Genomic DNA, 20,291 nt, shown 5'->3' with positions numbered 1-20,291 from the left:
TTTGATGTCTTTTATACATAAATATGTGTCCCCGGTGAGTAAGGGAACTCACAAAGTGTCAGAAAAGAAAACCCTCTCTCTTTTCCTCCGTACCCAGTTCAAAGGGTGTACAACGGAGCTGATCCAGATTTGCTGCCGATATTATGTAATATCTGAAATGTGGGCTGGCTTTACACCCACGGCCCTATCAGAAACGTCGCCATCAGAAACAATGCGCAACGTCTTTTGGAAGTAATATGGTCTTTGTTTGCATTAACAAGCATCGCTAACATTCAGAGCTACTGACCCAGAATCAGCACTTCTCTAACAGGGCTGAAACAGAGGGATATGAGGGATGTCTAAAATGCATGATCTGTTTGGTATTTTGAGAAAAACACTTCATAGACATGTTTTTTATATATCCGAGACCTATAATATATGCCTAGAAATAGTATAATAGGAGACCTTTAAATTGTATTTCAACCCAGGTGCCTCATTTTCATAATAAAACAGGACCTCAAACTAGGAGGTTTAATTAGACATTTAAGAACCAATATAAACCCTGTAATTGTCCAACGACAATATGTATTGTTGGCCAAGTGTAAATGAATAACATATAGCACAGCTGCAAATATTCAGAACATTTCCTGCTCACCAGGTGCTGCAGTCATGGACCAGTGTGTCTCCAGGCTGAAGTTCCCCTCCCTCAGTGACGTTATGGAGGAGCAGAGAGGAGACAGGTGTGATAGAAACACTCTGCAGAGAGGCCAGGAGGTCCTTGTCCACCAGACAGGGACACTCCTGAAAAACACACATTTTAATAAAAATGTTGTCTGGAAATATGTTAAATGTTTCCTTTATATCCCTTCGTGTTGCCATAACAAATGTTAGCGTTTCATGATATTTCATGACTTATACTTGAGTTGCTCAGGTGACAGGGAACCCACCTGCAGGCAGACATCGTGGTGTTGGTATCTCTGGTGGGGGCAGTGGCAGCCTTCCTCACAGCCATCGGAGTAGCATCCCTCCCTGCCGCTGACGTGAGCGCAGCTGAACGGGCAGCCTTCCCCTCGTTCACACTCTCTGTACAACCTGCCAGGGGGGCAGCCCACTTCTGAACAACATAACATGCACACATTAACGAAACTCAGAAAGGATACCCCGGATCTAAAGTCGTTAAAACTTTGATACCAGAGTGACAGATATTCTACAGCAAATCAGGACTCACCGAGGCAAACCTGGGTGTTGCAGGTCTTGCTCTGGCGCCTGAGCCCGCTGCAGGGGGGAGAGCTGCAGAGGCGAGAGCGGGCCTGCTGTCCTCCACCACAGCTGACCGAACACGCAGACCACCGAGACCAGGGCAGCCACGGGCCCACCGAGTCTGAGAGCAAACACTTAGATGTAACACATCATTTATATAAATAGTTATCACCGCAATAAACCGTATTTAATTTTGTCCTAATGTACATTATTTAAATTTCATATTCTGTTCTTGTACATATCATATTCTATTTACATGTATATAGACTCCTTGCAATATTTTTGTATTGTATTATACATGTTGTATTGTTGGAGGAGCTCAGGTCAGAAGAATTGCATTGCCATTTCTACACTGTAGCTTATGTGCATATGAAAATAAAACCTTTGAACTTGAACTCATAAAGAAAGAGTGTAAAATGTATTGAACTTCATTCCGAAGACTATTTATCTTTCTTTAAATATCTCTTTATCATATTTTTGTTCAAATTTCCAAGAGGGACGTTATTTTATTTAAAGGGTAATGTAAATCCACTCCTCTATTAGACGCCAAGCTGAGAGAAATACAGTTTAAGTTGAAGTTCTGCCTGAGTTCAAAACTCCAGTTCAAAGTTGGTTGGTCAGACAGGCCTACCTGTGCAGATGTGTATGTTGCAGTCTTTCTGCTGTTCAGCGACTCCCAGGCAGCCCCTCCCACTGCTCTGAGGGGAGGGGTTATTACACTGGCGTCTCCTGAACTTGACCCCCCCTCCACATGACAGCGAGCACTCAGTCCAGGCCCCCCATTGGCTCCAGCCACCGTCAACATAGCAGCCAGGAACTGATTGACACTGCATCACCCCAGACTCGCATGAACTGAGATGAAAGATGACAGTCAATTATACATTAAACTGAAATACATTCTATATTAAAACCATTTCAATCTTAAGAGCTGTTCAGTTGTGCAGTACCAGTTTTTGCAGTCACTGATGATGCTGTCTCCTGGTTCTGCAAACTGCCAACCAGATCCACCAGGCCATTCCCATGATGCATTACTGGAATATAGCCCGCTGAATGTCATCCCTATATCAAAGACAATATCTGATTAGACAATCTTAGTAAACACAATATAAAGACTTCAACTCATTTTAAATAAACAGATTGTGGATCCAACCTGTATCTGAGCTGTTGTGGTATTTGCAGCGACACTCCGCCCGGGCTACACACACTCCATCCTGCAGGAGCATGTCACCCGGACATCCGCAAGTCTGTGTGCACCCAGGTGAGTCCAAGCACTCTGTGTCGCTATGGAGATCTGAACAGGAGCGGGGACAGGGCTTCCCACAAGGCCATTCTTCCTGACCTCCACCACAGTCTGCCGAACGCAGGAGAAAGAACAGGTTGAAGAGAATTACCTCATCAAGTGGAGTGATGGGTTTTACGATTGTGCTTTCTCAGAGCTCGTGAAATTGTAAAAGCAAACTTGAAACTAGCAGAGGTGGGAAGTAACTAAGTGCATTTACTCAAGTACAGATTTGAGATACTTGTACTTTACTTGAGTATTTCCACTTTATGCTACTTTGTACTTCTACTCAACTACAATTCAGAGGTAAATAGTGTACTTTTTTAGTTACTTTACAGATTTGGATTAGTAATGTGAAATATAATCAACTCTTAAATCAGACTTTAGTTACACCTGGAGTAAATTCACAAGTAACCCTGCAGTAAACAAAGTCATTAAAACTAGCTGCACCTTTGCCAGCTTTGATAACACTTTAATGATCAATAATTATAAAACATATCATATATATTATTCTGAAATGGACCAATCTGCAGAATGAGTACTTTTACTTTTGGAACTTTAATTATATTTTGATGCTAATACCTTTGTACTTTTACTTGAGTTTAATTTAATTCCTACTTTTAGTCAAGTACAAGATCTGAGTACTTATCCCACCTCTGAAAACTAGTCACATTAGATCAAAAACAAATTCTCAATGGGAGGGCAGGGAAAGATCCTTAATTTTCCCTTTCCTTTATAAAAATGCACATTTTTATCTTTTCACATCCTTATCAGAGCTCAATTGTCATTCTTCATTCCTCATTTCCATCCAGTACCCTAAATTGAGGCAGTACATCAGTGTTTCTCAATATACACACAAGTCCTTTATTATGCTGACCAGAGCAGATGGTAGTGTTGTCATAGCAACCACGTCTCTGCCTGCTCTCCCCAAGACAGGGCAGCCCACCGAACTTGGCGGGAGGACTGTTGCAGTCCCTGGTGCGAGCGGACGACCCGGCGCATCCATCACACTCTGACCAGGGTGACCAGGGGCTCCACGAGCCGTGGACTAGAGAGAGAGAGAGAGAGAGAGAGAGAGAGAGAGAGAGGAGAGAGAGAGAGAGAGAGAGAGAGAGAGAGAGAGAGAGAGGGGAACAAACAGAGACACAACAAAGTATGTATTATAGTGATTTAGTACTATATCTGTAAACAAGAAGAAGAAGATCATAAGACGAACCTTACTACACTACTTACTTCAACTACAGGAGTTACTGACAATGGGATCTGGAACATGTTTTTTTTCTGCAGTCACATACATTTTGGTTTCTTGGGAATGAATAATACTTTAATTCAAAGCATCGTTCATTTGATCAATTAGCTTGAATTAACGTATGTTACTAGAAACTAATAATAGTTGTCAGGGCCGGCCCTAGACTTTTGGGGGCCCTAAGCGTGCTTTGGCTTGGAGGCCCCCCTCACTCTAGCGCGTTCTCACTACACACAACACGGAACCAACTTTTGTCTTATGATGCTAGCATAAGCACACATATTGTATAAATAAGCATGTAAACACCGTGGACCTAACCTCCTCTAGGAGGGTCCGGGGGGATGCTCCCCCGGGAAGATTGATTTTTAAATATTGAAGTTAAATGCATCAATCTGGTGCACTTTGAGAGCAACATTAAGAGATCTATGGATACATCTCTCAACACCCATATGAAACAGAACTGTAAACAGATATTTTACAAATCACTCCCCTTTTAAACTGTACTCTTGTTTTACTGTCATATAGTATTTCATAACTGTTTTTCATTTATTCTCTCTGGCTGTCCATCTCATAATGTTCACATAGAAATTAGCTGTCAATAGGAATATCATTCTGAAGAATTATAATTTCATGCAAAAATCTGTCACAAAAAGAGGTTTCACATTTAAATGCAGGTGTTGTTATGGCAACGTCAGTGGCCAAACAGCCACATTTACTGCTGCAAATACGTTCAAACATGCTGTTGACAAGCAGTGGCATGCCACCATTTCAGCTGACTTTTTCTCATAAATACTGTCACATAACATCCATATATTTCAGTGCTAGGTTGATGCTTAGCTAAGCTAACTATGAAACACTTTAACTGACAGGACTCAGGATCAACTGTGTACTGTAGCTTCTAGCTTCATGTCGAACAGTAAGTCAACATTTCCCAGAGAGCTTTCTTTGAAATCACCAGGTAACGCTAAAAAACATTTAGATTGTATGACAAAGTGTTTATTTAATATATCTGGCAAGCTATAGCTACTTCCTAACGGTTTAGCTTACCCCCGCGATTCAAAGTAACGTCTTTGAGAGTAGGTAATCCAGGCATATTAACAGAATTAATTAAACATACTTATCAGGGCGACGGTGTACTGAGATTATAATTTTTTTTCATTTTCATTTTCTTTTCTTTTCTAGGGGGCCCTTAGTGGCTGCGGGGCCCTAAGCGGCCGCTTATGTTGCTTAATGGGTCGGGCTGGCTCTGATAGTTGTACCTGGGCAGAAGGTTATGACAGGGCATGGCTGCCTCTGGATTTGAACTCCGACCCCGTTGTGTATTTCCTGTTCTCCAGAGCAGACCACTCCTCCAGCATTGTTCTCAGGACAGCTGCAGCTCCTGTAGCGGGACACAGACTCCGCCCCACAGGTCCTTGAGCACGGAGTCCACTCTGACCACTCACACCAGCCGCCTGACACTGGGAACACACAGAGATGCAAAATCTACATTTATGGCCTTCCCTTGAAATCCCTTTCCCATTTAGATTTTTCTTTTATTCAGAAATAGAGACAGTTTATTCCTCCTAATTTACTGTTTTCTGTATTGGTCTTACTCACCTGGACAGAGGTATCTGGTGCAGTTGAGCCGACCACCCTGACAAGTGCTGAAACAAGTTAAAATGTCAACATAAATATTTGACTATCCCTTCGTTCTGGATGAATCTATGTCAAATATAAATGTGTTCTTCATTCATAGTGTGTGGTTCTTCTCTGTGTATTATTCTGACCAGTTGTTACACCCATCAGAGGCTTCAGTGGTCTCCCCTGGTTCCAGCCTGTGTCCAGTGCTGAGGTCTATGCAGGGACAGTCTTCCCGCTCCACACACACTGTACCGTTAGCAGACAGGATCTTTCCCTCTGTACAGTAGCACCCAGGCTCACATTGCCACTCACAGTGCTGAGGGAGACAGAAAATGACCTTATTATGACCAGATTTCTTCATTTGTATACATGACTTGATGTTTAACCAGTGGTAATGAGTCAGCTAGAGTCAGGATTAGTATATACTCACAGCCAGGTCATCACAGGAGCGAGGGCAGGAGGGGCCACAGCTACTGAACGCTGTGCCTGGGACCTTAGAGCATGGCGCCACTGGAAACATACACAAAATGACATATTTTTAAAACACTGACTAAGTATTGGCTGTATTGTGAACAAAACCAATACTGCACACACTCTGTAAACATACCTGGACAGTGGTTAGTGTTACAGGCTATGACTTCAGACCCCAGTCCCTCGCAGTAGTTCCCCTCCCCCTCAGGACGGGGACTGTCACACTCTCTCCTACGGCTTTGAACCCCTCCACCGCATGACTTGGTACAATCCGTCCAGTTACTCCACCGACCCCACCCACCATCCCCTGGTAAGAAGGAACACATCATGATGAAGGGGTGAAAAACTAAAACAACTTCACAATAATAAAGATTAGTAAATAATACTTTATCTGTTCATATTTAGGACCTGAAAATAGGTGAATCATCAAGGAAGTGACAGTTATTTGGAGTATAGAATGCATCTGTCCAATACACAAGCGGTTTACAAGGCAGTAAGAACAAAAATAAAGTCATCTGTCCGACAAGTTATTTTTACTTTGACACTGTACAACAAAATTATAACCTTGGTTTATATTTTTGTTTAATTTCAGTCTCAATATAAAAAAATTAAATCATGAAAGTACAAAGAGACTTTTTGTAATTTAAATTGCTTTAATTCAAGTCAAATCTGAATGTAATCTGTATGATTTGTAGATCATATGCGCTTTTATTTTCCAGAATGAACTATAAAAATATGACCAGTTGATCTCTATAATATACTAATATTGTATATTGATATATAACATTTAAATGTTCCTATCACACAACTATTGCCTGAACAAATCAAGTTTGCTCACACTGCTTTAAGTATACAAATGCACGTGCATGTGTATATGTTTAAGTGTACAAATGCACAAATGTGTAAATTGTCTGAACACAATCCAACTTAATGGAACAAAAAATGGTTTTGGCAGTTAATTTATGTAGGAGGCGGCTTGTTTTGTTTTTTTCTGTAGTGAGTGTGCAACTGGGAAACATAAACCCTGAATTAACTGTTCCTGCTCCCCTGTGTTCTGGAAACACAGGGGAGACTTCGATTTCCTCCAGGGCTGAAGTTAATGCTAACTTCTGGGATATACTGTACATTTACTACCACTAGACAACTGTACTGCTTCCCAGCCAACACCTGTCTGCTCTGACTGCATCCATCTTCTCTCTCCAACAAATGCACTGCTGCATCGTTTGTGGAGACTCTGCTATAAATCAAGCGACCCATTATCGGCACCCTACTGTATTCATATGGCTTCTGAAAGCAACAAACACACTCCCATATGAGCTGTAAAAGAAGAACCTGTCCAACAGCAGCAAGTTCTAGACAAGTAATCTCTCATATTCCTTGTTTATTTTCCATGATATTGGAAACCTTGTTCTCAGGGAGACAACTTTTTCACTGTCTATTTTCAATTGCAAGGAAATACAGGAAAAACCCAGAAACAAACTGACGGTCACATGGAGCAGCGAGGCAGACTTGGTCCTCTCTGTGAGGACCCAGACATGGCAGACCACTGCCCGAGCGCTGGGGGCTGGAACAGAAGCGGTAGCGAGACTGAAGACCTGCTCCGCACGACACCGAACACCGACCCCAGGGGGTCCAGGATGACCACTGACCATCCACTGGAGAGATAGAAATACAAAAATACAGCGTGGATCAATGAGGTAAAAGAGGAAGAATTGCAAGTCAATCATAGTGAATGTTGTTTTGCATCACTACAGCTTCATTTTCACTTAGTATGGGGTTTCATATCGTCTATTTTGACTATTATTTATCAAGTTTGAAAAGTTAAGTCTTAGTAGTCACTGTACAATGAACGATATTGGCATAGAAACAACCGTTACTGTTATTCAAACAATGGGAAAAAAATACCTATTGTAACAATAATTTGTATAGCTATGAAAAGAAAGCACAGAAACAGTGTCTGTATTGAAGACACATTCAAAGCGTTTTGCCTACCATTGCATCTGACTTGAGAGCAGTTTACCAGCCTCCCTGCTTCACAAGTACTGAAATAAAAACGCACAAGTGAAATCGTTATTTAGATGTTTCTCTATATTCAAGGCCTCCTTTCATATTCCAATGAAAGGAAGCACATGCTGGTGGCATTTTCCTCATTATGGCTCAAAGGGCAATTCATGATTTAAGTTTCCGTACCAGTTGTTGCAGTCTGATGGCACAGTTTCTCCTGGATTGTACTGTTCTCCATCCAAGTCACAGCGACATTTAGACTCCCGAACACACACACCATCCTGTAAATATGTCAGACCAAGAACAGTAAGACCCTGATTACTGTGCATTTGTTTGTGCACATGTGTCTGTGGTAATCCCCCCCCCCACCCACCTGTTGGACAGTGCCGTGTGGACACTGGCAGCCTGGTGTGCAGTTCCTGCCGAGGTCCATTGTGAGGTCTGTACAAGACACTGCTCCCTTCACACACTGCTTCCACTGCTGGCCTGGAGGACACACCCCGCCCTCTCCTGAGACAGCAACACACAGTCCAAGCAGAGAGCAATTCAAACATTCTCAGTGTTATCAAAAACTAATAATCATCATCATCACGATTTTTTTCATTTTACATGCTAGGATTTGATATCCTAGAATTAAACCTCCTATCTATTATTTTTGTAGGAGTTTTCCATCTTTCTCTATACATTTGTCATAAATGTTTCTTCTTATTGTTATGGGCGGCAGTGGTCGGACCAAAACAATACGGAGTGTGGACTGGTACTGGAGAGGACACCTAACCCCCAACTTCTCCTGGCACCGGCTAGACTGGCTGTCTCTCCGTTCTGGACCTCTCAATGCATGTGCATGTGAATATATAACTGTGTGTATTTGTATCTGTATGTGCATGTGTGCACAAAAACACAACTGTGTGTATTTGTATGTACTATAAGTATTATAAGAAGCATGTGCATGCATCCAAAAAACAGAGGGCAAAACTGGGGATAAATAAAGGTCCATCTTCTTCTTCTTGTTTACTCTTGCAACATTTTGATTTCGTGCAATACAAAATAACAGAGATTGTATACTACATGTAGCTGTCTTATTGTACAAATGTATATATTTCTGATATTAAATATGACCATATTTATGAGAGTGTAGGACTTGCTGTACCACAGGCCTGCAGGTTACATGCGCTGAACTGCTGAGAGGTGCCGTGGATCCGGATAGGCCCGCGGGTCCGGGCCCTGTACCCTCCTCCACACGTCACCGAGCACGTCGACCACGCACTCCATGGCTCCTTCACACCTTCAGACACATCACAACTATATTTGATTAATTTTTCACTGTGCTTTTTATCTTAAAGTAATTTCCAAACCATGGATTATGTATACAATAACATTTGCAACAAAGTTCTTCTACTCACCGAAGCATGGTTCAAGGCTGCAGGTATCAATTCCGACTCTGTCTCCTCTGCAAGGACGACCCCCGAAAGCTGCAGGAGGATTGGTTCCCGAACGGTAACGCCTTCTCACCCCGACATCACATGTTCGACTGCAAGCGCTCCACTGGGTCCAGTCTCTCCAGCCACAGTCCACTGAGATACACAGGAGGATAAAAGACAGAAAATGAGACACGAGTGAGAAAAAAAACTTAAAGAGAGCAAGAGAGAAGAGTAAAGGTACATTTAAACCTGCACTTCATGAATAAACAATCACTCACCAGGACAGGAAGCTGCTCCGCACACCATTTCCCCATTCGTGCAGGTACTGTTTGAGACACACAAGAACAGGACGAGTGATGTCTAAGTTAAGAAATGACAGTCGATTCCAACTGAAAACAATATTATGTTTAACTCTCGGGCACAATTTGATAATTAATTTGTAGATAAAAGTGTTAAATTGTTTATTTTACACGAAGATTAGTTTTGGCCAACAGTACCAGTTATTGCAAACATCTGTCTCAAATTCAGGGCACTATTATTATTTCGAGGCAAATTCATTATGTGAAATTAATGAATTTTGAATGTACACTAGACTAGCATTTCAGTGTAAGAGAGCATTAATACGTTTTGCATGGCACTTCAAAATCAAATGCCATATAGTATTAAGAAAAGGAAAACCCAATCCAAATCCTCTTAATTATTCATTCACTGTGACACGGTGTCCCATAATGACCCTCAATCTAAATGATTATAGAAGAAAATTATAAGGTAAGGCCAACAGTACCAGTTATTGCAGGCATCTACAGGCAGGGTGGTCCCGGCTGGGTATGTCCCCCCCTGGTGGTAGCAGGGGCAGTGGGCTAGGGGCACACAGCTGCCGTTGAGCAGGTAGAAGCCCGGGGCGCAGTAGCAGCCGTCGTAACAGGCGGTGGCACACTCCACCTCTGCGGGGGTCATGTCCAAACACACCCGTGGACACGCACCGCCGTGAGCCTCACATTCTGCCGACGTCATGTTCACCATGCCCTCTGGACACACACCTGTGAGGAGTGGAGTGGAAGTAAAGACTGAATATATTAAACAGGCATATACAGGTGTTTAGGAAAAACTTCAAAACAATGGGGAAAAATGGAAGACATTTCAGGGAGAGCAACAGAGGAGGGATCCCTCTCCCAGGAGAGACAGACGTGCAATAGATCCATCCATCTTCTCCCGCTTATCCGTGGTCGGGTCGCGGGGGTAGCAGTTCCAGCAGAGATCCCCAAACTTTCTTTTCCCTGGCGACATCAACCAGCTCTGACTGGGGGATCCCAAGGCGCTCCCAGGCCAGCGAAGAGATATAATCCCTCCACCTGGTCCTAGGTCTACCCCTTGGTCTCTTCCCAGCTGGACGTGCCTGGAACATCTCCCAAGGGAGGTGCCCAGGTTGCATCCTAACTAGGTGCCCGAACCACCTCAACTGGCTCCTTTCGACGCGAAGGAGGAGCGGCTCAACTCCGAGTCCCTCCCTGATGACCGAACTTCTCACCTTATCCCTAAGGGAGACACCAGCCACCCTGCGGAGAAAACCCATCTCCGTCGCTTGTATCCGCGATCTCGTTCTTTCGGTCATGACCCATCCTTCATGACCATAGGTGAGGGTAGGAACGAAAATGGCCCGGAAGACAGAGAGCTTTGCCTTCTGGCTCAGCTCCCTTTTCGTCACAACGTTGCGGTAAAGCGACTGCAGTACCGCTCCCGCTGCTCCGATTCTCCGGCCCATCTCACGCTCCATTGTTCCCTCACTCGAGAACAAGACCCCGAGATACTTGAACTCCTTCACTTGGGGTAAGGACTCATTCCCTACTTGGAGTGGACAGTCCATCGGTTTCCTGCTGAGAACCATGGCCTCAGATTTGGAGCTGCTGATCCTCATCCCAGCCGCTTCACACTCGGTTGCGAACCGATCCAGTGAGTGCTGAAGGTCGCAGACCGATGAAGCCATTAGAACCACATCATCCTTAGTCCACCGAACTGCAGACCCCCTCCCCCACGACTACGCCTCGAAATCCGATCCATGTATATTACAAACAGGATTGGTGACAAAGCGCAGCCCTGGCGGAGGCCAACCCTCACCGGAAATGGGTCCGACTTACTGCCGAGGACCCGGACACAGCTCTCGCTTTGGGAGTACAGAGATTGGATGGCCCTGAGTAGAGACCCCCTCACCCCATACTCCCGCAGCACTTCCCACAGTAACTCCCTGGGAACTCGGTCATACGCCTTCTCCAAGTCTACAAAACACATGTAGACCGGATAAGCGTACTCCCAGGCCCCCTCCAGGATCCTTGCGAGAGTAAAAAGCTGATCCGTCGTTCCACGACCAGGACGGAATCCGCATTGTTCCTCCTCAATCTGAGGTTCGACAATCGGCCTGACCCTCCTTTCGAGTACCTTGGAGTAAACTTTCCCGGGGAGGCTGAGTAGTGTGATACCTCTGTAATTGGCACACACCCTCTGATCCCCCTTTTTAAAAAGGGGAACCACCACCCCGGTCTGCCACTCCTTCGGTACTGTTTCCGACTTCCACGCAAGGTTGATGAGACGTGTCAACCATGACAGTCCCTCAACACCCAGAGCCTTCAGCATTTCCGGAAGGATCTCATCCACCCCCGGGGCTTTGCCACTGTGGAGTTGTTTGACGACCTCAGTGACCTCCCCGCGGGAGATTGGTGTTGATCCCCCGTCATACTCCAGCTCTGCCTCTAACATAGAGGGCGGAGTTGTCGGGTTCAGGAGTTCCTCAAAGTGTTCCTTCCAACGCCCTAACACTCCATCAGTTGAAGTCAACAACGTCCCATCCTTACTGTACACAGCTTGGATGGTTCCCTGCTTCCCCCTCCTGAGGTGTCGGACAGTATTCCAGAACAACTTTGGTGCTGCCCGAAAGTCCTTCTCCATGTCTTCTCCGAACTTCTCCCACACCCGATGCTTTGCCTCGGCCACGGATGAGGCTGCTGCCCTTCGGGCCAGTCGGTACCTTGCAACTGCCTCGGGAGTCCCCCGGGATAGCAAATCCCTGAAGGCCTCCTTCTTCAGTCGGACGGCTTCCCTGACCACCGGTGTCCACCAGGAATTTCGAGGGTTACCGCCCCTTGAGGCACCTAGGACCTTGAGACCACAGCTCCCCGCCGCGGCTTCGGCAATAGAGGCTTTGAACACCGACCACTCTGGTTCAATGTCCCCAACCTCCACAGGAATGCCCGAAAAGCTCTGCCGGAGGTGTGAGTTGAAGGCCTCCTGAACTTGGGCCTCCTCCAGACGTTCCCAGTTCACCCGAACTACACGTTTGGGCTTACCAGGTCTATCCAGAGGCTTCCCCCGCCGCTCGACCCAACTCACCACCAGATGGTGATCAGTTGACAACTCCGCCCCTCTCTTTACCCGAGTGTCCAAAATATACGGCCTCAGGTCCGATGATACGATAACGAAATCGATCATGGACCTTCTGCTTAGGGTGCTCTGGTACCACGTACACTTATGAGCATCCTTATAGTGTTTGTTATGGCCAATCCATGACTAGTACAGAAGTCCAGTAACAAACCACCACCGAATAGATGTCGTTTGTAAATTAAAAACGTATAAAAACCTCACCTCTGGCCGGCAGAGAACTCACTGCTACAGTTCGAGTTTCTCCTTTCTTACCTGTAGTATTTTGGATCCTGTTGTATTTTTGAATTTTTATTTTCATTATCCAGAATATTTTACATAGTTTTGTTTATATTGTTTATATTTGATATCATAGTTTTCATTTTATTTATAATTGTTAATTCTCTTTTACGATTATTTTAAGTATTTTAAGTATTGTATTATAAAGTCTGAACACACTTCTGCTTCTGTGACGAAAGAATTTCCCAAATTTGGATCAATAAAGTATCTATCTATATATATCTACATATCTATCTATCTATCTATCTATCTATCTATCTATCTATCTACCTATCTATCTCTATCTATCTATCTAAAAAGATAATACATTTACAACAAAGATAGTCCAAATGCTTGAAGAATGTATGTGTCTATATATAAGAAGAAGATGATGGATCCAGGTGGATGTCAACGATCACACAATGCAGTACCTGAGCAGGGGTGTGAGTTGCAGTCTCCTGTCTGAATGTGTGGCCCCGGGCAGCTGCTGCCCCCATGCTGTGGCGAGGGTGAACTGCAGGATCTCTGTCTCGTTTGGACGCCAGAGTCACACTCTGATGAACACTGAGACCACAATGCCCATGCTGACCAGCCGCCGTTCACTGGAAGTAAATAATAACAAATCAGCTTTTCTTTCTAACCTTAAATTATGGGAATGAAGATGAACATCTTTCGTACCTGGACAGTGTACAGTGTTACAAGGCTCTGGCTCCTCGCTGTCTCCATCGCAGGCAGAGTCAGCGTGTGTATTGTTGAAGTGTGTGAGTGTGTGGTTGCAGCTGCGGTATCGCCGTCTGATTCCGACATCATCTACATGGTTGAAACATGTCTTACTGCACTCTGACCAGCTGGTCCATTTACTCCAGACTCCATCTGGTAACACTGCACAAGAGGAGGATAAAGTCATTACAGTATATATGCAAGGCATTTACAGAACTAGGATACTACCATGAGACTTGCATTTTATTATTTGAAGGCTGAACTGTTATTTTTCATTAAGTGAAAGTCTAATTTCTTATTAAACTGGCTTTATTATACTGTAAAGCCCGATACAATGCATCAACAGTTAGTGGAGAGAAGCCCATAAGGTATTGCAAATGTAGGATAATTCATTTTTTGGACACATTGTATATATTTTGTTAAGCGCAAGATCCAATACAGCACTTAAGTCCCACATTTAAAGGATTTGTTGCGTTATAGATCTAATGTAACAAATGTAAAATGCCTTAAAAGGCATCTGTTAAGAATAAATCCCTAAAAAACAACATATGCAGTACAGTACAGTGCAGTACATGGGGTGTGAGTTAGTTTACATACCAGGGCGGCAGGGGGGGGAGCAGCGGCGGACCTCAGAGGAGTCTCCGGGACACGGTTCGACTCTGACTGCTCCAGCTGGGTTCACTGGAGACCTGAGGAGAAACAGACAAAGCATAAAGACTCCCGAACCCGATACAGATTTCATAAGTGGTGTGTGAGTCGTAGAAAAGCATCCGTCCCTAACTAATTGATAGTGCATTAACTTAACAAAACCTGTAGGGAAATTACACACAGTAAATGATTCAGTGAAATAATGGCACATCAGGATAAAATAAATATATACAACCAACAATTGAAAAATGTAATTGAAAAAGCAAACGGAATTATTGATAAAAATTCAATATCATCACAGTTATGTTAAAAGAAGTCTAGTGGAGAGTGCAATGAGGCAGGAATGAGCTTTGATAGCTTTATGAGTAAGATGCTTCATAAATGTGTAAAATGAAACAGGCTCACCTGTAGCGTTGCTGGAGTCCCAGACCACAGGTTACATCACACGGTGACCACGACGACCAGGTTGACCAATGACAGGCCGCCACACAGAGGGAACTGTCACAGGTTACTTGTCCGTCTATGCACACGCTGATGGAACAAAAATCCAGCAGTCAAATGATCTGAGATATTGCTATTTAAATAGCAACTGTTCTGAAAGATTTAGATTCTAATAAGCATTTTAGAAATAGCATCAATTAGGCCAAACAAGGCGTGCTTTCAGAGTGGAAAGCAAAAATAAATATATCTTTGTCCCTCACCATGTGGTGCACTGGTCCCTGTTGACGGTCTGTCCTGGCTGGAGTGTGTGACCATGCCACAGACACACACATTGGCTGGAATTCACACAACGCCCACCCTGAAGGTACCGATCATTAGGACAGCGACACCCTGGAAAATAAAGATTTGATGTCTTAATTAGCATTTCAGCTACCACTGAACTAGCCTTCGTTAACTATTATCATTCCACAAGCTTCAGCACAGGTTTGTGCATTTTAAATACCCTTATCAAGATATGGAAATAATGATCAATAGCCATCAATTAGTTGACATTGGACAACAGATTATTTGATGTATTCCTACTAGATTATATAGAGTTTCTAGTGAATTGTATAGTGCTCATTTTGAAAACTTAATTTGAAAAGTAACAGACCTGATTACTGGCAACATTAACCAACCACAACTAAATGCATGTCTCCAAAATTACTTTTAATCTTGAAATGTTTTCAAGTCATTGTTATGTCTCTCAATTTGTAAAATTAATGAATGTTGACTAGACTAGCATTTCAGTGTAAGAGACCATTATTAATTTGTGCATGGCACTTCCAAATCAAATGCCATATTTATCTAGTGTAAATAATTTAAAATCCAATCCAAATTCTCTAAATTATTCATTCACTGTGACACTGGGTCTTAGAAATGTAATCAAAATGACCCTACATGATTATAGTAGAAAATGATGACATTACTCTAGACAATTGATTACAAAATGACACCGTACCCCCTCCAGTGTGTCTTACCAGGTACACATGCTGCAGTGCAGTTGCTGGACGAGCTGAGATGTGAGCAGGTAGGAGGACAGGGCTCCACCCGTCCAGCCTGGCAGTCAGCCTCTGTCACCAGCACCATCCCCTCCACACAGCCTGAACAAACAGGAAGCAGATGTAAGGCAAGGCAAGTTTATTTGTATAGCACAAGGCAATTCAAAGTGCTTTACAAAAACACACATTAGAAACATTAAAAAGCAAAGATAATAAAACATGAACACGGATACATGAATAAAAGTTACAGTGCAGTGTAAGATATGAATAGTTCAATTAAAAACAGCGGCAAAAATAAAAGCCTTCAGCCTGGATTTAAAAGTAGTGAGAGTTGCAGTAGACCTGCATGTTTCTAGTTTGTTCCAGATATTTGGTAATATCCCTAACCAAATTCTCCCATTCCTCTACCCCTAGTCTTCCTGTGAAATTATAGTTCTTTTGACACTTTTCTAACCTTTTTATATTCCTTTCATCCTTCTCTTTCATTCATTTTGCGACATATTTTTCCCTGTTTTACTGTCACCCGAACCCATCTTTGACCTTTAAACCACTTTTCTTTTCAATTCCCAGAATTAGGATATGTAAACCTGTTTTAAGACTTCGCTCATGAATGAATGTGAATGTAATTAGAATTGGATATAAATCAAACACCGGCAGAGTTTAGTGTTTGACAGTCTGCCCCACCTGTCTGTGTTCCGATGTCTTTGGTGCAGGGCTGGCTGTTGCAGCTCTGGCTCTGCAGGGTCATGCCCCCACAGTCCCGCCCACCGTTCTTCGGAGGAGGATCGGAGCAGCTTCTGTTCCTCTGCCTGACACCCCCTCCACACTGAGCATCACACTCGGACCACTCGCTCCACTCTGCCCAGTGACCATCAACTACAAGAGGAGAAGAACAATGACATCAGAAACCTGGTGCCGCAGTATCAGGTCTCAAAACCACCAGACTCAGGGACAGATTTATACCACAGGCCATAAGGCTATTGAACACCTGAACATTTTAAAGAACATCCATAAACATTCATCTGATTGCATTTTGCCAATTATTTATCTAATAAATCCTTCCATTTACTTGTATATAGACTCTTCTTGCACTATTTATATTGTATTTGTATTTACTTGCACATCTCCAAACATTCTCTATTTTATCTGTTCTATCTATGTCGTATATATATGTTGCAGTGTTGGAGGAGCCTGTGACCTACGTGTTTCATTGCCATATCTACACTGTAGCTAATATGCTAATGACAATAAGGCCTTTGAAACTTGAAACTGGTGTTATATGAAAGAAGCGTCTTGTTTGACATCAGATTCAGGGAACAGACCTGGACATGCTCGAGGGAAACAGGCTCGACCATCAAACTGAGCTCCACCACAGGTCCCTCCTGGCAGAGCCTCCCTCAGAATGTCCCTCTGCCTGAACAAGGAGCCCAGACCACAGGACACACTGCACACACTCCATGCTGTCCACGGGGACATGATGCAGTCCACTATACAGGAGAGGAAAACATGTGGCAAAAATATCAGTATATCCCTCTTCTGTTTTTGTCTTATTACCACTTTTACAGTGTCCTTCTATTTTACCACAGTCTTTCTCATCTGATCCATCCACACAGTCCTTCTGCAGGTCACATCTGCGGTCCAGGTGAACACATTCCCCACTCTTGCAAGAGAATTGTTTGTGTGAGCAGGGGCTCGGCACTTGGGGGGCCCGTGTGGTCACTGCAGGTCTGGCTGTTGTGCCTGATAATACAATAAAATAACAATTTTAACACACAGTCTTTCCAGCAACTATACATCAGGTATTTTTTTCTTTTATATTTTGAATTTCTGTGAAGTTCATCATTAAAAATAAACATGAATGCATTTTAAATAAGATCAATAACAGCTATTTTACATATTTGTCTGTGCTTTTCACTAATCTTCCAGTTTGTTGATGCATACCACAGCGTTCTTCATCCGACCCGTCCAAACAGTCCTGTCTGCCGTCACACACCTGTGCCGAGTCGACACAGCCAAAGGACCGGCACACAAACTGGCCTTCAACGCAAAGCACCCTGGGTTTACCATCATCATCGGGGGTTGTAGCGTTCCATGAGGCTGTAAATGAAAATAAAATATGTCTTACATGTCAATTTGTGTCTCTTCTGTACAAGTGTTAATCAATGGGTCCTGCCTGGATTATGGATAACAAAAAAAAGGCTATTTTTATCTCACTTGTTGTGGTTTGCAACCCAGGTTTTCCAGAAGAGCTTGTGGTGAGATGCAGTCCAGGGTGACCTGTCGTGACCCTGGGAAGATGAATGTTTTGAATAATCAAACATCACTTGCAACAGGCACACATAAAAGGGGGGTTAAAACCCAACGGCAATCAGAGAAAAGCAGACTTTAACAACCATTGATTGTACCTGTACTTGGAGTTGTTGTCACCCCAGGGCTTTCAACACCAGGAATGCCACCTTGGGACCTGGTGGTATGGAGGCCTGGGGCACCTGTTGTACTGTCACCATGGAACCTGGTCCCCCTGAGGAGCTGGTCTGGTTTGCCAACCCTGGAGAGCCTTTGGTTGGAGCCGTGCCTGAGGAAGAGAAATACAAAAACATACATTGATAAGGAAAATAGTCCAAATGATAGTGTGTATTTCTTGACTCAACTGCAAGATAAAGTGCTTTCAATCAAAAGTAATGCAACTCAAATGTGGTGAGGATTGAAAAGAAGATTACAAATTGACATGACCAAACATCGCTCAGGTCTCACCACAGTTGATCTCGTCAGAGCTGTCTTTGCAGTCCGGTCTACCATCGCAGAGCACAGAGACAGGGACGCACTCTTCAATGTGCTGGCAGGCAAACAGGCCTGGCTTACAGCGCAGCACCGTCACTCTCCCACCACCAGAGGGGGATGTGGTCACCCTACTGGGGGTCACCAGCTCATCTAAAATAACAGGAGGAGAGGGTGTATCATGTTAACGGATGTAAGTAGGGCCAGCCATATTTCTCTAAAACAAATAACTCACTTATAAGCTAGTAACAAGAAGAAATTCTGAAAATTCTGATTTTTATCATTTAGTTGTACATCATTTCTTTTTACGTTGTTTTTAAAATATTTTAATCGTTAAACATTAGAATTATGACTATTATCTTTTTATTTTTGTTGTACCTATATGTTCACTTTATTTGATAGGGTTTTATATTGTTGCATCTATTCACTTGTCTTGTGTCTTATCTTTCCGAGATAAATCTTTATTTATTTTATTGTATTTCATTTTTTTATTATCATACCTTTTAACTCCTTGTGTCTCTTAACCTGTTAACTTAAAATGTTTATTTTTAGCTTGTGATGTGTGCCATTTCGTAAAGCACTTTGAGCTGCACGTGATGTATGAAAAGTGGTATATAAATAAAGCTTTATTATTAGTATTATTAATTTGATTCCTCACCTCCTCTGCAGCCAAGGATCTCCGCCCGCAGGTAGAAGGTGTGTCTGAACTCCACAGGGATGATGCGTAGGTAGCGAGCTCTGACCAGCCGCCCAAGCCAGCGGGTCACGGGGGTCCTGCCCACCATCCGCACCTCAAACACCTACACCACCACAGAGAGGATGTGGATTGTCTTAGATTTAACTTTCTCATATGGGGGATGTATCAATAAACTGGAAACACATTGTCATTAAAGAGTCGAAATGTCCAAATTAGAAAAAAAAAGACCTTATCAGGACCACCCCGGCTGGCCCATCCTCAGTATAGTCTGTGAAGAGGCTGCTGTGCAGGGCGAAGGCCAGGCGGTATTTGGTGAGGTAACCCCACATGCGTTCACTGCCCTGGGTCACCACCCCTGACACACCCACATGGGCTCCAGGAAGTCCACTTGAAAATATGGCTTGGGATCTGTAGGTAAGGGGCTCCACCCAGGCTCCATAACCTGACTGCACAGAGGATATTGGTTTGGTTCTTTTTCTGTATGCTTATATTGTTTTGTTTTTTTAAATGCATGAAGAGATCAATCAATGGTTGAGACAACATTTGTTTTTGTGTGTTCTTTCTGCAATATTGGGTTTTTTTCTTTCCAGTATTTATTATCTATCAGGTCACTCACACATTAGGGACAATGTTAAGTCGTCCAGCATCAGCAGGGTTGTTTTCCCCGATAGGAGGATGAGGACAGCTGACCATATCGAATCCTCCCATCCTCCAGGCCAAGGGAAGAGGAGCAGATGCCTGCAAGAATATAATGATTTTTATAACCATTTAACAGAGCCCTTTTGGCAAACTGAACTATGAAAATAAAAAACAATTAAGGATATGGCTTGTGGTAATATATTTTTTAAATGAACTGTTAATGAATGAATGTGAACTGTATTTACACTCACCACGATATCCGGGGACACCATCCTGTAAATACAATTAGAACATAAGTTAAATTTATATTGATGTGGCTTATTCTGTCTGCAGGTCTTTCAGTGCCAAGATGGGTGGA

At 43.3% G+C, this 20,291-nt stretch overlaps 1 protein-coding gene across 1 annotated transcript in view; it reads right to left on the bottom strand.

The window, feature by feature from the left end:
* Positions 1-20,291, bottom strand: part of sspo (SCO-spondin) — a 136,312-nt gene that overhangs the window by 48,312 nt on the left and 67,709 nt on the right. The window contains exons 62-88 of the mRNA XM_034109166.2: positions 16,504-16,695; positions 15,799-15,921; positions 15,040-15,169; positions 14,744-14,869; positions 14,288-14,379; positions 13,649-13,852; positions 13,402-13,572; positions 10,068-10,323; positions 9,562-9,608; positions 9,266-9,436; positions 9,013-9,147; positions 8,236-8,372; positions 8,049-8,143; positions 7,851-7,900; positions 7,343-7,513; positions 5,995-6,165; positions 5,818-5,897; positions 5,534-5,703; positions 5,364-5,410; positions 5,024-5,224; positions 3,396-3,566; positions 2,390-2,590; positions 2,187-2,298; positions 1,871-2,091; positions 1,208-1,360; positions 927-1,093; positions 635-780 (exon numbers count right to left, since the gene is read on the bottom strand). Of these exons, the coding sequence (XP_033965057.1) occupies positions 635-780; positions 927-1,093; positions 1,208-1,360; positions 1,871-2,091; positions 2,187-2,298; positions 2,390-2,590; positions 3,396-3,566; positions 5,024-5,224; positions 5,364-5,410; positions 5,534-5,703; positions 5,818-5,897; positions 5,995-6,165; positions 7,343-7,513; positions 7,851-7,900; positions 8,049-8,143; positions 8,236-8,372; positions 9,013-9,147; positions 9,266-9,436; positions 9,562-9,608; positions 10,068-10,323; positions 13,402-13,572; positions 13,649-13,852; positions 14,288-14,379; positions 14,744-14,869; positions 15,040-15,169; positions 15,799-15,921; positions 16,504-16,695 (3,940 nt within the window). The remainder of the gene's footprint in view (positions 1-634; positions 781-926; positions 1,094-1,207; positions 1,361-1,870; positions 2,092-2,186; positions 2,299-2,389; positions 2,591-3,395; positions 3,567-5,023; positions 5,225-5,363; positions 5,411-5,533; positions 5,704-5,817; positions 5,898-5,994; positions 6,166-7,342; positions 7,514-7,850; positions 7,901-8,048; positions 8,144-8,235; positions 8,373-9,012; positions 9,148-9,265; positions 9,437-9,561; positions 9,609-10,067; positions 10,324-13,401; positions 13,573-13,648; positions 13,853-14,287; positions 14,380-14,743; positions 14,870-15,039; positions 15,170-15,798; positions 15,922-16,503; positions 16,696-20,291) is intronic.

The sequence above is a fragment of the Pseudochaenichthys georgianus genome, chromosome 20, assembly GCF_902827115.2.
Source record: "Pseudochaenichthys georgianus chromosome 20, fPseGeo1.2, whole genome shotgun sequence".
NCBI classification, from domain to species: domain Eukaryota; kingdom Metazoa; phylum Chordata; class Actinopteri; order Perciformes; family Channichthyidae; genus Pseudochaenichthys; species Pseudochaenichthys georgianus.
This window is presented reverse-complemented; position numbering and strand designations above follow the sequence as displayed.